Raw genomic sequence first — 15,667 nt, 5'->3', positions numbered from 1 at the left:
CTGCTGTGCAGGGCACGCAAGCAACGGACCTGGTTTGGGCGCTCAACTTAGCAAGCCAGCACTGTGAATCCATTATGTAACCAACAAGCTCCAGACGCATCAGCCGGGTGCGCGGGGATGGCTTTGTCGGTCTCGGGGGAATGAGAGGGGCACAGTGCCCAGCGGGTAACACAGCCGGCACAGGGGGGCGCGAAGTTGGCGACGTCCGGCAAGGCCGTCCTGAACCGGCCCCACTTGTTTTATGCGCCCAAATTGATTATTACATGCCAAATATCAAAGCAGCGTCGGCGGCTGCTATTGCGCAGTCTTGCTTTTGAACTCCGGCTTGAAATTGCACCTCGCCGGTCGCATGGAAGCCCCTCCCTGCTTGTAGTAGGCCCCCGAAGTCCTGGAACAAATCTGATTCAGACCTCCAGTACATAACAGGTCCATAGGCTGCTATCGCGCAGCTCTCCCTGCCTCAAAGCCGAGGTTCCAACTTGCGTCGGCAAGCATGTCGACCAAGCATGTCGACCACCGTCATATAGTCGCCCGGCGCGCCAGGGGTCTTCTATGAGGTGCCCCTTATTGGTCTATGCAAAGAAATCGGGCCGGGGCCTGGTCGCAACTGGGAATTGGGGGCGGTTGCCGGCCGTTGCCGATCACATGGGCCGAGTTGGCCACCCCGCACCCCTGGGGCACAGCGTACCTGTATCCCTTAGACCCTTACCGCCTTACGCACGACTGGCTTCCCGTCATCTACACTCGCGCGGTTCCTAGTCCCACGACTGGATAGAGGTCCCCCAGCGTAAATCGAGGCAATGGCCACCTGGGACTGCGCCTACACTGCGGGCCTCACTGCGGGCCTTCCGCCTTCAGTCGCTTGACATCGCTCATGATTGTCAGCTGGATGCTGTAACACGAATGTTAACATTCTTGAGTATCATGCTCACATCGTTGTCACACATTCAAGCCCTGGTGGATGGAGCGCCCACAGGCGGGGGCAGGCGGGGTGTAATCGGGGGAGTTCGGGGGGGAGGAGTGAGGGCAAGGCGACGCTGAGGTGCATGGGCAAGTCAACGCTGTGATTCCACCCCCCATCAAGTACTGCTCTGTACTCACGTCTTGGATAAGCGCATGATCGCTGCGACGACACAAGCGTGCGTGCAACTTCGCAATTGTTATTATCGCGTCGCTGTCACTGTCGGCGTCGATTGCGCTGGACGGGGACATCAATGTCAGCATAAATCAAACTCTACTCGGCTGATCGCTGTGCATCCTGTGCACAACACCCAGCGGGATGAGAACGGGCCGGGCGCCTGAAATTGGGGGGCCGAAGCCCAGCCCGCCGCGTCAAGGAGCTATTTGGTGGAGTGCAGCACCGCCGCTGCCATCAAATGCGGACGAGGTGTGTGTGTGCGTGTGGTGCGGCACTGGTGACACGCCTTGGTGGCCGTGTTCAGCCCATGCCGCGTGCCGCTCCTCGGCGAAGCAAGCTGCACGCGCGCCCCTCAGCAGCTACGCTCTTGCAAACTACGCTGCTACGCTATCCCCCGTGCGACAGGCTGCTTCGTCGCAGGCCAGCCGCATCTCTGACGCGCAGCTGAAGGACTGGCTGAGCTGCACAGCAGGTTCGGCGCTGGGGCAGGGAGCCTGGGCTAAGGGCTGGGTGCTGATGGGGTCTGGTAGCTAGGTGCACGCCTTCGTGGTGCGCACAGCTACTTCCTAACACGGGCCTTCCTGACACGGGCCTTCCTAACACCGGCCTTCTTAACTCTGTCATGCAGGATGGAAGGCGCTGGAGCTGACCTGGGGCGCACTGCAGGGGTGTGAGGTGACGCACGAGCAGCTCAAGGTGGCGCTGCAGGTGGGTGTGTGGGGGGTGGGGGTGGGGTGGGGGGCGGGGACGGGGTGGGGGTGGGGTGGGGGGTTACTCCAAACCCCGACTTAGGTAAGAGTGAGGGGATGGGGTGGGGTTGTCTTCACATTCTCAGTCAGACGCCTGTGACACGAAGTGGGTGGAGACAAACAACGACGCACATCCGGCACTGAGACCCCTGTTGGCTTTACTTAGGCGCTGCCTCCACCCCCTCCTCCCCCTCCTCCCCCTCCCCCTCTAGGCCTCCATGGCCGAGGCCGCCCGGCTGGGCGCCCGGCGTCTGGTGGTCCGGCGGCTGGACGTGGACGAGGTGCTTGGGCGCTGGGGGCTGGGGCTGGCGCTGGCGGCCTGGCCCTGCTTCGGCGCCCTCAAGCTGCAGGAGCTCAACCTGTACGACGAGGCCATGGGTGAGGGGGGGGCTGGGGCGGGAGGGGGGGGGCAAGGGGGGAGGGGGCAGGGTGTGTGTAGATACCAGCCCAAACTAAACCGAAGTGGGGGGAGTTGGGTGCAGAGTGAGGCGTGCGGGGTGAGCGGTGTGGGGCGCGGGATGGGGGAACGGGGGTAAGTGGAGAACGTGATCGTGTCGGTGTAGCTGGGTTGGAAATGACGTGCATGATACACCCCTCCCTCTCTTTGCCTCCTGCTACTTTCAACCCCACCCCCACCCACACACACACTGCAGCCCACCTGTGCGGCGCGCTTCACTCCGCGGAGCACCTGCGGCGCCTGGTGCTGGACACGGTGTGGGCCAGCGCGGGCGGCTGGGCGGCGCTGGGCGCGGCGGTCAAGGTCAACACCAGCCTCACCAGCCTCAGGTGTGGGGGGCGGGGGGGGCCGAGGGGGCAGTGGGTGGGACCGGGGGTGGAGTGTGGGTTGGGGTGGGGTGGGGGAGGGCGTAGTTCAGTCCAGAACCCAAAACAACCCATGGCCGACCCAGAACGTGTGGGGTGGTGTGGTGTGGGGTGTTTGCCAGTCCCAACCCGACGCAAGTGGGGGATTCGATTACCGTTGAATGAGGGATCGGGCCCACTTCTCTTCCTTGCATTCCCCCCGTCCACACCCAAACGCGCCACTGCCTGCAGGCTGCGCGACTGCGTGGCCTCGGAACCGGGTGGCGGCGGCGGGGCTGGGGCTGGGGCGGGTGGTGGCGGCGGCGGTGCGCTGGGCCCTCTGTGTGCGGCTCTGTCGGACCAGCAGGGGCAGCTGGCGGAACTCAGCCTGGCACACAACCCGCGGCTGGGGGAGGCGGGCGTGGCGGAGGTGTGCAAGGTGCGTGTGGGGCTGGCAGTGGGTGCTAGGGTGTGGGGTGTTGGGGTGTGGGGTGTGTGGGGTGGTGGGGTTGGTGGTCTTCACCATTCGCACCAGGAAACATGAGACGCGCAGGCCATGGCAAGGGGGGGGGGGTGATGCGGACAGCCCCATTCACCCTTCCTCCCACCCCCGTCTGCAGCCTTCAGTGCGTCCTGTACCGCTTTTCCAACCAATCTTTGCAACCCCCCCTCCCTCCCACCCCTCCTCTCCCGCCCCCCTCCAGGCGCTCATCCGCAGCATGTCCCCCGGCGGCGGCCCCGCTCTGCGCCCCACCCGCCTGGCGCACTTGGACCTGTCCCACACCGGCGCCGGGCCGGGCTGCGTGGCGGGGCCGGCGGGGCTGGCGGCGGCGGTGCGGGCGGCGCGGTCGCTGCGGCACCTGGACGTGTCACACAACCCGCTGGGGCCGGAGGTGGGGCGCGGGCGGGGCTGGTGGGTGTGGGTGGGTATGGGTGTGGGTGGGTGTGGATGGGTGTGGGTGGGCGGGTTGGTGGGGTGCCCCAATAACCTCGCACCCGGCCTTGTTGCCCGCACCGCTGCCCCTCACTTTCTTTACACGATGACGGTCTGCCCAATGTGTGGTAAAGCAAACATAAGCGAAGCCCGCCAAAGTGTGTGTGTATGTATATGTGTGGGTGCGCTCTGTTCCCGGTTTCCGTCTCTCATCCCGTGTGCAAACGCAAACGCTGTGTGTCCCCGGTGTGCAAACGCAAACGCGCGGCCCGGTGCCGCAGGCGGTGCGGGAGCTGTGCCGCAGCCTGTCGTCCGCGCCGCACCTGACCCGCCTGCAGCTGGCGGGCACCGGGGCGGACGACACCGCGGCGGAGGCCCTGGCGCGAGGGGCGCTGCTGCTCAACGTCAGCCCCGCAGGTGTGGGCTGGGTGTGTGTGTGTGTGTGTGTGTGTGTGTGTGTGTGTGTGTGTGTGTGTGTGTGTGTTAAAGAGAACAAGTAAAACATTACGCGTAGGACAGTGTGTGTGTGAGAGAGTGTGTGTGTGTGTATGTGTGTGTGTGTGTGTTAAAGAGCACAAGTAAAACATTACGCGTAGGACAGTGTGTGTGTGTGAGAGTGTGTGTGTGTGTATGTGTGTATGATTGTGTGTGTATACCGGGGAGGGCACTGGGGAGCTGTCTAAGAGAGCCGCCTGTCGAGTATGCCGTATGCCGCGCGCAACTGAGGCCATAGGTCGAGATGCGTCTTCATGATGTCAACTTGTGTGTTATGTACTGGTGGGGCGTGTGTGTATACGTGTGTTATGTACGTGTGTACGTGCGCCCCTTTGCAAACGCCCCCGCAGGCGCCTGCCTGTCCTGCCTGGGCCTGGCGCACAACCGGCTCACGGCGCGCGGCGCGGCGGCTCTGGCTGCGGCAGCGCGGCGGCCGGGCTGCAGCCTCACGGACGTGGACCTGGGCCACAACGCGCAAGTGGGGGAGGCGGGTGAGAGAGCGCGGGGGGCGTGGGCGTGGGGGCATGGGTGGGGCGTGGGTGGGTGTGAGGTGTGGGGGTATAGGGTCGGGAACGCGGGTGTGGGTGCGCGTGCTGCCCCCACGCACCCACCACCCACCAGGTGCCATCCGTACGCAGTTACTTTCACCCGCCTCGACTGCTGCTGCCTCCCTCTACACCCGCTACACTGCGCCTCCACCTCCTCCTTGACGCAACGCAACGCAACCCCCCTAACCGCCGCAGGCGCCCGCGCCTGGGCCGAGGTGCTCACCTCCCCCGGCGGCGGCTGCCGGCTGCGGCGCCTGGTGCTGTCGGGCTGCGAGGTGCCTGACGCCGGCGCCTACTGCCTGGGCGCGGCGCTCAAGGGCAACGGCTGCCTCGCCGAGCTGGGGCTGGCGGAGAACCACATCTCCACACGGGGTGCGGGGGGAGAGGGAGGGAGGGGATGGGTGTGGGTGGGGGTGGGGTTTGGCGGTACAGCATTCAGACATCAAGGGCAGGGGGAGGTGCGATGACTTGACGATGTGTACGCCTTGTGTGTGTATATGTGTGTGTTTGTGTGTGTGTGTGTGTGTGTGTGTGTGTGTGTGTGTATGTGTGTTGGGTACAACGAAATAGCAGCAGCTAACCAACCGGTTTGCAGCCTAACCACCACACACTGCCTACGCAGGTGTGGCTCTGCTTGCCGAGGTGCTCAAGTCCAACACCTCCCTCAAGCTGCTGGACCTGGGGCTGAACGCGGTGGGGCCGGTGGGCATGACGCCCTTCGCACAAGCCGCCGGGGCTGCAGCAACAACAACATCAGCGCCCGCAAGTGCGGCCGCCGCGGCCGGCAACGGGTGAGCGGGGAGAGAGGGCAAGCAAGGGGCCGGCAATGTTTCGTGCGGTAGTTTCGGGGCTTCGCACCGCAGCCCACCCCGCTGTGCCTCCGCTGCTCTTGCGCGTGCCTCATGCGTCCATGCTGTGGCGCCGCCTGCCCACACTGCGCCGTCTTGCTGTCGCCCTCACCCGTCTAGGCATGCCGCCAAACCCCACACACTGACCCGCACCCGGCCCGCCGCCGCGCCTACCCCCGTCGGCACTTTCATCCTTGATACACAACGTTTGCATGAATGGCTACCCCCATCCTCACCCTGCAGGCACGGCGCCGGCACCACTCACACCGGCAGCACCAGCAGCTGCGTGGTGAAGACCGAGGTGCTTCGCGAGTACCGCGCAGTGGAGGCGGTGAAGAACAGCGACGGGCCCTGGGAGGCCGAGCGGGCGGAGCGCCAGGCGGAACGGCGGCGCCAGGCGGCGGCGGCAGCAGCCAACCCCTTCCTGGACTCGCCACCGGCGGCAGCCAGCGGTACAGGCGCGGGCGTACGGCAAGCGTCGAATCCGTTTCTGTCGCCGGCGGCGAGCTACGTGAACCCGTTCCTGGATCCGCCTTCGGCGGCGGCGGCGGCGGCGGGGGTGGCGGGCGGCGTGGCGGCGGCGGCGCTTGTGGGCGATGCGGAGGCGGCGGCGCGGAACCCGTTCCTGTCGCCGGAGGGCTCCTACGTCAACCCCTTCCTGTCGCCCACCAAGCCCGGACCGGCGCACTCGGAGGCACACCTGGACGATAACCCCTTCCTGTCGCCCGCGGCCACATCGCCCGCGGGTGATGGCGGGCCGCTGGAGGAGGGGGAGGGGGAGGGGGAGGTCGGGGGCGGCACGGCGGGCCGGCAGCGGGCGACACGCGTGGTGACCCGGCTTCAAGGAGGTGGGTGTTGTGCGGGGCCCGCGGGGCGGGTGATGGAGGCAGTGGGGCGGGTGAGGGGGATGGTGGGTTTCGTCCTGTGTGCGTGCGTGCGTGCGTGGCTGTATGTGTGTTTCTGCATGTATGTGTGTGTTGCGTGGTGTGCACATGCGTATGTTTGTGTGTGTGTGTGTGTGTTGTGCGGGTGTACCGTATGTGTTGATGATGCAGTGCCTCATCGCTGGCAGACCCTGCGTTGCATATGTGCCTGTGTGTCTGTGCGCCTGTGCGCGCCTGTGCAGGCAGCGGCGGCGGCAGCCGGGGCAGCCGGGACAGCGGGGTCACGGGCGTGTACGTGAGCAGTCGCTCCACAGCCGACTCGGCGGACCTGGTCACAGACACGGACATGCGCATGTGAGTGAGGGATGGGGAGGTTGTGTGCCCAGCCCAACGAAATACGGTAGTCTCAATTGTCGAAGAATCGCCGCCAGCTGGAGGGGGGAGAGCTACGGCGGGCGCGGGAGGGAGGGCGATGCCGGTTGAACTATGGGGGCAACGCGTGCCGACGTGCCGTCGCCTGCTGAGGGTGGCTGGGGAGGGGGTTTGCCCGCTGCGTGCGGGCCGCGCCCGTGTGCGCCCACCCATCCCTCCCTCCCGTGTGCTCCCACACGCACCTCCGTGCCGCCCTTCCTTCCCACTCCCCCTCCTCGCCTCCTCGCCTCACCCCCATTGACAGGGTGGAGTACATGCTTGAGACGATGGGCTTTGCACCGGGTGCACCCCACCTCCACCACCACTATCAAGATGACCTGAAGCAGGAGCAGGCGCTGCAGGGGCAGGAGCAGGCGCTGCAGGTGCAGGGCGCCGCGCCGCCGCAGCAGCTAGAACTAGCGCCGCCGTTGGCTCCTGGACCCTCCGCGGTCCTGCCGCCCCAGCCGCCTGCGGAGCAGCAGCAGCAGCGGCCGGAGCAGCAGCAGCAGCAGCCGGTGCAGCAGCAGCAGCAGCAGCAGCAGCAGCAGCAGCAGCCGGCGCAGCAGCAGCAGCAGCCGGTGCAGCAGCAGCAGCAGCAGCAGCAGCAGCAGCAGCCGGCGCAGCAGCAGCCGGTGCAACCAGCCGAGCCCGCAGCAGCAGCGATGCCCCCATCGCACTCGGCGTCAGACAACCCCTTTGCCGCACCACCGGCGGCAGCCGACCATCCGTTCGCGAGCGACAACCCGTTCTTTGCAGGCGTGCCACCGGCACACGCGGTACCCCCAGCCGCCCCACACCTGGCGCCGCCGGCACACCACCAACACCACCACCAACACCAGCACCACCAACACCACCAACACCACCAGCACTTCCTGCTGCGTCAATAGCCCCTGTGCCGGCTGTGCCAACACCACCGCCTGCACCGCCGCCTGCGCCCGCGCCGGCCCTGCAGCAGTCCGAGCCATACGCCATTTTGCCCGCGCCCCAGCCACCGAGCAGCACCGGCAGCACCGGGAGGAGCGGCGCTGGCGAGCATGGCGAGCATGGCGGCAGCGGCGCTGGCGAGCATGGCGGCGGCGGCGATGTCGGGTCCGGCGGCTTCCGGTCGCTGCAGGCTGCGGCAGCCGGCGGGGCGTCGTCAGGGCTGGGCGGCGCGGCGGCACAGCAGGACGGCGGCAGCAGTGGGGGCGGTGATGCGGGTGCTCTGCAGGGGCACGGGTACGGCAGTGGGGCAGGGGCAGGAGCTGGGTGGGGCGCCGGCAACGGCCTGGGTGGCGCCAGCAACGGCGCCGCAGCTACCGGCACAAGCGTGGTTGCTGGATCCCTGGGTGGGAAGAGGGTGGAGGCGGCGGGGGCGGCATGGGAGGCGAGCAGCTTACAGGCTGGCTTGGGGGCCGTGGCCGGCGCCGCGCCAGAGGCGCTGCTGACAACACCGGAGCTGCAGCCGACGAGTCAGCAGGAGCCGGCAGAAGTGGCGGCGGTCGACAACCCCTTCGCCGGGTTCGAAGTGGGGGCCTCGGTTGCTGGAGGCAGCGGCGGCGGCGGCAGCAGCAGGAGCCAGGGGGCCGTGCCTGCCACCACACCAGAGGCCGCGGCGGAGGCGGCAACGCCGGCTGCAGCGCAGGAGAAGCAGGAGCAGGAAGAGGAGGAGGACGACCTGTTCTTCGGACTTGGGGTGGGGCGGCAGGCGTCGTCTGTGTCTGTGACCGACGAGGCGGCGGCCGAGCTGCGGCAACAGGTGGAGCTGCCGCAGCCGGCGGCGCCGCCACCAGAGGCGGTGCCCAGCGCTGTCGATGCGGCGATTAGTGGTGGGCCCACTGGAGGGGCTGCTGAGCAGCGGCCACAGCAGGCGCAGCTGGAATCACCCCAGGCGAAGGCGGGGCCGACGCAGGCGCAGGCGGGGACGACGCAAATGGAGGCTGCAGAGACGGCAGCAGCTGCTGATGCGACTGCTGATGAGGCTGCGGCGGCGGCAGTGGCGGAGGCTGCTGCTGAGGCAGCTGCACAGGCTCAGGCGGCGGCTGCTGAGGCGGTGGCGGCTGTGGCGGCGGCTGAGGCGGCGGCGGCGGCTGAGGCTGCTGCTGAGGCGGCGGCGGCTGAGGCTGTTGCTGAAGCGGCGGCGGCTAAGGCTGCTGCTGAGGCGGCAGCGGCAGCTGAGGCTGTTGCTGAGGTGGCGGCGGCTGAGGCTGCTGCTGAGGCGGAGGCGGCGGCTGAGGCTGCTGCTGAGGTGGCGGCGGCTGAGGCTGCTGCTGAGGCGGCTGCTGCTGATGCGGCAGCAGCTGCTGCTGCGGTGGTTGAGGCTGACGCGGCGACAGCAGCCGCTGCTGCTGCTGAGGCTGTTGCTGCTGCTGCTGCTGAGGCGGAGGCCGAGGCGGAGGCGGCGGTGAGCGAGGGCGCCATTCCGGACCTGGACGACCTGTTGGGCCTCAGCTGCCTCAGCGGGCCACCCGCAGCAGCGGACACGCAGCAGCAGCAGCAGCCACATGGCCCTGCGGCTACTGCTGCTGCTACAGCCGATGCGGATGCTGCTGCGGGTGCGGTGGGCCCCGGGGCGTCTCCGATGGGAGGCGGGTTGATTGACGATGATGACTTCTTTGGACTGGGCGTGGCGGCGACTGCACCGGCGGTAGCAGTAGCATCATCGGCAGCGGCAGTAGCGCATTCGGCTGTGGCGCCTGGCGGCGGCGGCGGTGCGGTGGAGGACCCCTTCCTCGCCTTCACAGACGACCTGCTAGGCGGGCTGGTGAGCTCGCAGCCCCAGGGGCAGGGGCAGGAGCAGCCAGCGCTGCCTGTGGCGGCACAGCCGGCAGCACTCGGGGACGATCCATTTTTGTTGTAAGGAAGGCCAGTGTATGTAGAAAATGCCTGTACGTGCCGCTGCGAGACCGCGGGTGATGCCCCGGATGGGAGGCGAGCCAGGAGGGCATCCGCCGGGGCGGCCGCAAGCGCCTGAAGCAGACCAACCGGGTCTACCACTCGGGACGCGCCATACACGGGGGGTGCGGGAAGTTGATCACCATCAAGGCGGCGGTCTCGCAGCCCAGCAGCGGGAAGGTCGCGGTGCGGTGCAAGCACTGCCACGCGACCTCCTCGTTCAGCAGGCCTGAAGAAGGTGAAGGAGGTGATCGACCTGTGTGACAGTGAGTAGCGTGCCGGCCAGTGGGCGGCTATGGTGAAGGGGGTGGGGAGGGATATTGCAGGGACGGGGTAGGGGGGCATGGGGTTTTGAGGAGCGAGGCAAGGGGTATTCGGATGCGGGATCAGGTGCGGGATCAGTGGCAGGACAAGCAGGTGCGTTTCGACGTGGTTCTTGCGTGATTACGGTACATGGTGTAGTGTGAGATTTGGCTGAGGTGTGAGGCCAGGCAGGGATGTCGATGAGCTTCGGGCGCTTGGTTAGGGCTCGTGTTCGACCCTGGTGCGTGCTGCCATCTGCGGGCGTGTGGGCTTTCATGCGACTTCGGGTAACCCTTGGGGTGATTACGTATATGCAGTTACAGGGGGGGCGCGGGCGCGCAGCGGAGTCCCAGCGGGCAGGTTGTGGTGGCTACTGCTGCGCGCTGCTGTGACGAAGCCGCGGTTCCAGCCCTTCAGCGCGCGCTAGGTCGTAGGTTTGTGCGCAGCGGAATGCGGGTAGTCGCTAAACTGGGGCCGACTGGGGTTGCTGTAAGATGCTTAACAATGTTGGTGCATTGTTGGTGGGATGTTTCTAAAAGCTCTGCCATGTCCGGCACGCACGCCGCGGAGTGCGTGCATGCGGGTGCCACGCTCCCGTGGAGTGGGCTGGGCAGGGGACTAAGTGTGTGTGTGTATCACGCCGACGCCGCCCCGCAAAACCAAGCAAGGGCAATCCGCCCGTGCCGCCCTCTCCAGCCCCTCCGCGCCTGCCCAAGCCAGCTGCAAAGCCTGGCGGCAGAAGCCCAGCCAAACTCCCATACACAAAACTTTCTGTCTGATCAGACGAGTCGGGTCGTGGGGCTCGTTGCTTGGTCCTGCTCTCGGAGTGGCATGGATTGGCGAGGACGCGAGGTCAAGAGGCAGGCTTGCAGGGGCTTGGAGGCAGCGGAGGGGAGTGCTGAGCTGAAGGGTAACTCACTGGATGGCGGGGAGGGGCGGAGGGACGGGGTCGGGCGCACATGCACGCGACGCTCCCATGCGCCGTCCTGCAAACCTGCCTGCCATGTCCATATGCTTGTGAGGGTGCTTGGTGCAAATATATAGCGCGAGATGCAAGTGCTCGTCACAAACTAGTGAGTGCTGAGGAGGAGGGAGGGGTTTTCACGGTATGCCCCTGCCCCACAAACAGGTCCCAACTCGCAGGGAACCGTCGCCCGGAACACGGCGCACCTGCATCTGAGTGTTGCAGAAAGAAGGGGTGCACGTGTGCAGTCGCAATACGGCAGTGCCTGTCCTGATTGACGGCAGAGACCTCCGTTCGTGTAGCAGACCGTTAAGGTGCGTGGGCTACAGCACGCCTGGTCAGTCACCAAGTCATACACGGACTCATCACGTGTTCAGGGTGCAGTGCTAAGCACATCTCGGGCCCCATGTATGGACGCCATGACGCCCCACGCTGTGCCCAAGACACAAGTAAGCATCCGCTCGCTCGCTACGTACTGGATAACTCCTGCTTGTTTGAAGGCAACCCAACTCCCTGTCCATGTGTTGCATTACGCAAGCCTTCAACGCAAGCAACTCAACGCACTCCCAACATGGGCCAGCGAGCGCCAAGCCGGCCTTGTCCTCTCCTCGCTCAACACCACTCGCTCCCACCATGTACTCGCCTTCTGACCCCCAGGTATCCCTAACTGCCCATAGCTCGTCTGCCTCCAACCACAACCTCACCAACCCGCTTCCTGCGCCACCACACTCAAATATCACGCAGCAGACTGCCATACTACTTACCCCAATTGCCAGCCCTCACAGGTATGACACTACCCCACCATTAACGGTGCTCCCACGCTATCCTGCTACCTACTACCCCCAGGCCGCCGGCAGCTGCTGTGTGATGCAGTGCACATTGCCGCCGCCCAGCAGCACCTCACGGCTGTCCACACCCACCACACGCCGCCCGCCGCCGCCGCCGCCGCCGCCGCCGCCGCCGCCACCGTACACGGCCGTGAGCACCTCCAGCGCGGCGTCATCGCTACGGCGCTGCAGGTGTGTGTACACACACACACACGGGTACACACACACACAACATGGGGCGGGCATTCGTTTTCTTTTAACACAACACACACAACATGGCAACATCAAATGCATGTGCAGGCACACTTCAAAGGATTGCTTCAGCGGAAATGTAAGCAATGAGCAGTGCAATGGCCCCACCAAGGCTCCGACAACCCAGCACCAAACTGATGCCGCTCACCTGCTCGCCGCCAAACAGCGGCACCACAACGCCGCCATTCACAATGTAGTGGTTGATGTACGACGCCGGAAGGCGGGCGCCCGCCGCCATCCTGCCGCCGTACCCGGCAGCCGCCGCCGCCGCCGCGACGGCGGCGGCGCCGCCCGCCTCCTCCCTGGTGACCTTGAGCACAGGCAGTGGGCACGGCACGGGTACGACACGCAGCTTGCGGCCGCGGGCGTCGGTCTGGTCTGCCAGAGCCGCGAGATTCTCGGCGGCTAGTCTGGTCTGGTCTGGGTCCTGGTCTGGTGAGTCGCACCAGGCCAGCAGTACCATGCCGGGCGCGGCGAAGGCCGCGACGTTGTCCACGTGTCCGTTGGTGCCCTGTGGCAGGTGGTTAATTGTTGAGGGCGGGGGGGTTGGGGGCTTTGACGATGTTGTACGTTTACAATGTCAATTCGCTCGTGCTCCCCCCCTCCCCCCCTCTCCTCACCTCCCCCCCCTCCACCCTCCTCCCCCCCCCCACCTTCCCCCCCTCCCCTCCCTCCCCTCCCACCCTCCCCCTTCTCCCCCCATCCCCCCTCCACCTCTCCCCCTCACCTCCTCGTCTCCCGCCATCCCGTGCGGCAGCCACAGCACCTTGTCCGCCCCCAGCCACTCACACAGCATCTCCCCCACAGCCGCCTTCCGCGACTCCCGCTCCACCCGCCGCCCCAGCCCCGCCTCGTCAGGTGCGCCGCCGCCGCCGCCGCTGGTGGCCTCTGCCGCTGCTACAGCCGCTGCTACAGCCGCTACGGCGGCAGCGGCGGGTGCGTCTGCGGGTCGGCCCAGGGCCAGGCTGTCCAGGGGGTGGGGGTGGCGGCGGCGCCAGGCGGGCGGGGGCAGGGCGCGGGAGGGGTGCAGCAGGCACTCCTCCGTCACCAGCAGCGTGCTGTGTACGGCGGCAGGCGTGTGTGTACGGCGGCAGGCGTGTGTGTACGGCAGGTGTGAGTGTGCGTGTGTGAGGTGGGGGCGCACATGTACGGTGAGGTGCATGTGTGGAGACAGAGAAATGGAATACGGCCAGAAGCAAGCAAGGCGGCGCCACCGCAGCACCGCAGCAGCATGCACGGGCACCGGGGCTCTCAGCACGGGCAGGTCCACACGCGACCTCACACCCACCAGACCACGTGCACCGATGTACGGCGTGTGGAGCAGGTCCCCAACCCCGCCACCCCAGCCATTGCGCCCGGCCGCATCTGCTGCCGCGTCCCCCAATCCTCTGCCCCTGCCCCCCCCCTGCCTCCCCCCTTGCCTGCACCCCTGCCTGCCACCCTCCCCCCCGCTGCCTCACCCCTCTCCATCCGACAGCACGGCGCCGCCCTCCAGGTGCAGACCTGGCGGCGCCCGCCACACGTGCTCGCGCCGAACCACGTCCGGGTGCCGAGCCGGCAGCGCCCGACCCGCCGCCCGGTCCAGCGACCAGTCCGGCATCAGCTGCAGACGCGCGTACGCGTGTGTGCGTGTGTGTGTGTGTGTGTGTGTGTGTGCGTGTGTGTGTGTGCGCATGTTAGGAAAGGCACATCGGATGCACACGCGTGTGCACCAGCCGCCAACCCCCATTGCGCATGCCATTCGCATGGGGGGGGGGTAGATTTCTGAAGTGAAGGCGTAAGGGGGGGGGGCGCTGTGGGCCAGACTAAAAACATATGCCCTTCAGTACAAGTGGCAAGAGACATTGCGTACATACACATACCGTACACACACACACGGAATAAACTCATGACGACAAACGTGTCGAACCCACGGTGGGGCTGGATGCGACACACAAAGCCAAGCACACACGAGGAAGGGATGGCAGCCAGGCTCACACACGCGAATGCAACACCCACGCACAGACAGCCCCGCACGGTGGCACGCACCGGGTGTTCCTTCAGCGGGGAGCCGTAGCAGTTGTAGTCAAAGTGCAGGGCTCCCACCTCCCGCCGCCGCCGGCCGCCGCCACTGCTACTGCCACCGCCGCCGCTGCTACTGCCGACGGGCACATCCCGCACCAGGCACTGGGGGCGCGGGCACAAGGGTGGTCCGGCCTCAGCCTCAGGTGCTAGATAGAATCGTTCGACGAGGAGGATGTTCACGCTATCATTAGGTAGTTGCTGGTCCCGCACACCTAACACATAGCCGCACCTCACATAGCTCCTGCATCAGTCCATCACACAACCGCCTGCCTGCCTGCCTGCCGCCCAACTGCCCCAACTACCCCAACTTCCCAACTGCCCCGACTGCCAACATGCACGCGTGCTCCTTCCTTGTTGCTCCTCCCTAACACACGTGCACACACACGCGCGCACGCACCCGCCCACCCACGCACCCACCGTGGGCCCCCAGTCCCGAGTCCACACGTCGTTAGTGCGCGCCTCTACCAGCTCCACACCCGACACGCCGCGGAAGGCCGCCCGCGCCTCCGCCCGCACCTGCAACAACCCACGCAACACGACGCATGGGCTGATGGGAGTACACACAACTCAAGTGACGCCACAGCTGCTGCGAGCTGCTTCTTCCCACCCAACCCACCTGCATCCACCAGCACCCATCCACCCAAACCCACCCACCGCCCCACCCACCCACGCCACCAGCACCCAACAGCATCCACCAGCACCCCCGCCCCCACCTCACCTTTGGGTCCACCAGCATCCACACCTGCTCGAACTGCGCCACCGCCCGCGCCACCGCCGCCAGCTGCTGCTGCGCCGGCCGGGCGGCGGCGCGCCACAGGTGCGGGTCGTGCGGGAAGGCCATCCACGTGCCCGCGTGCGGCTCCCACTCGCCAGGCATGCGGAACCCCTGAGCCTTGGGCGTGTCCCGGCCGCTGCTGCTGCTGCTACTGCCGCTGCGGTCGTCGCTGCTACTGCCGCTGCTGTAGGGTTGGCCGCTACTGCCGGCATAGGATGCAGCGGATTTGAAAGCGTGTGTCGAAGACGCGCGTGATGACCAGTTGCCCCTAGTGCCGCTGCTGCCGCCGGTGCTGAAAATGCTACTGCTACTGCAACTGCGACTGCCACCACCGCCGCCACCGGCCCGCAATGCGCTCAGCCCTGTAGCAGCGCTGTTGAAGCTCCGTGTCACTGGCATGGCCCCCGCCTGTCGTACATGTGTCGCCGCCGGCGCCGCTGCTGCATCGGCAGTAGCAGCCGTGCTGCTGGCTGCTGCACAGCGGCTTGTGCTACTGCCGCGTGCCGCCAGCGTCTGAGCATGCCGCAGGAACCGCGCTGGAGCGACCATGCTGACTCAGCTGCTGCTGTGATACAAGAGGATTATTGTGTCTTGTTAGATTGATGCCGAAGAGTCAGATTGGGCCAGCGGGTTTCGCGTCATCAAGAGGCGAGCCGGCGGGACAGGTAGGGGCCCAGACCGAACCCTAGCCCGTAGCGTTGCGAGCAAGCTGTCTAAAGCTTACCGCTGTAATGATGCACCAGTTAGCCACCAATGCAACAATTTTAGAATGATTTTGCTACACGAGAAGCTGCGCCCGG

At 66.4% G+C, this 15,667-nt stretch overlaps 3 protein-coding genes across 3 annotated transcripts; 2 read left to right on the top strand and 1 right to left on the bottom strand.

Annotated features, from left to right (window-relative positions):
* Nucleotides 1-1,247: 1,247 nt before the first annotated feature.
* Nucleotides 1,248-7,713, top strand: CHLRE_01g053360v5 (uncharacterized protein). The gene is made up of 14 exons (XM_043059007.1): nt 1,248-1,387; nt 1,544-1,610; nt 1,767-1,846; nt 2,100-2,265; nt 2,541-2,673; nt 2,941-3,127; nt 3,393-3,581; nt 3,904-4,039; nt 4,468-4,608; nt 4,861-5,037; nt 5,288-5,456; nt 5,757-6,361; nt 6,640-6,751; nt 7,074-7,713. The coding sequence occupies exons 1-14, from the start codon at nt 1,280-1,282 to the stop codon at nt 7,693-7,695; spliced, it is 2,892 nt and encodes a 963-aa protein (XP_042928921.1). The 5' UTR covers nt 1,248-1,279; the 3' UTR covers nt 7,696-7,713.
* Nucleotides 7,714-7,797: 84 nt separating this feature from the next.
* On the top strand, nt 7,798-10,903 carry CHLRE_01g053350v5 (uncharacterized protein). The gene is made up of 2 exons (XM_043059006.1): nt 7,798-7,869; nt 7,923-10,903. The coding sequence occupies exons 1-2, from the start codon at nt 7,852-7,854 to the stop codon at nt 9,645-9,647; spliced, it is 1,743 nt and encodes a 580-aa protein (XP_042928920.1). The 5' UTR covers nt 7,798-7,851; the 3' UTR covers nt 9,648-10,903.
* Nucleotides 10,904-11,075: 172 nt separating this feature from the next.
* On the bottom strand, nt 11,076-15,607 carry CHLRE_01g053300v5 (uncharacterized protein). Its single transcript, XM_001689747.2, has 8 exons — nt 15,592-15,607; nt 14,811-15,432; nt 14,510-14,608; nt 14,057-14,194; nt 13,489-13,631; nt 12,756-13,086; nt 12,177-12,539; nt 11,076-11,962 (listed from the first exon to the last, which is right to left on the bottom strand). The coding sequence occupies exons 2-8, from the start codon at nt 15,414-15,416 to the stop codon at nt 11,786-11,788; spliced, it is 1,857 nt and encodes a 618-aa protein (XP_001689799.2). The 5' UTR covers nt 15,417-15,432; nt 15,592-15,607; the 3' UTR covers nt 11,076-11,785.
* Nucleotides 15,608-15,667: the final 60 nt, after the last annotated feature.

The sequence above is a fragment of the Chlamydomonas reinhardtii genome, chromosome 1 (assembly GCF_000002595.2).
Source record: "Chlamydomonas reinhardtii strain CC-503 cw92 mt+ chromosome 1, whole genome shotgun sequence".
NCBI classification, from domain to species: Eukaryota; Viridiplantae; Chlorophyta; class Chlorophyceae; order Chlamydomonadales; family Chlamydomonadaceae; genus Chlamydomonas; species Chlamydomonas reinhardtii.
This window is presented reverse-complemented; position numbering and strand designations above follow the sequence as displayed.

Bases quoted from the DNA above. Each gene is read 5' to 3' on its own strand.
- CHLRE_01g053360v5 (XM_043059007.1), top strand. From the start codon at position 1,280: ATGAGAACGGGCCGGGCGCCTGAAATTGGGGGGCCGAAGCCCAGCCCG. The intron at 1,847-2,099 runs GTGGGTGTGTGG...CTCCCCCTCTAG, and splicing joins AGCTCAAGGTGGCGCTGCAG to GCCTCCATGGCCGAGGCCGC. The intron at 4,040-4,467 runs GTGTGGGCTGGG...ACGCCCCCGCAG, and splicing joins GCTCAACGTCAGCCCCGCAG to GCGCCTGCCTGTCCTGCCTG.
- CHLRE_01g053300v5 (XM_001689747.2), bottom strand. From the start codon at position 15,416: ATGGTCGCTCCAGCGCGGTTCCTGCGGCATGCTCAGACGCTGGCGGCA. The intron at 14,195-14,509 runs GTGGGTGCGTGG...CCGCGCCCCCAG, and splicing joins CTCGGGACTGGGGGCCCACG to TGCCTGGTGCGGGATGTGCC. The intron at 13,087-13,488 runs GTGAGGCAGCGG...CGCCGTACACAG, and splicing joins GTGCTGTCGGATGGAGAGGG to CACGCTGCTGGTGACGGAGG.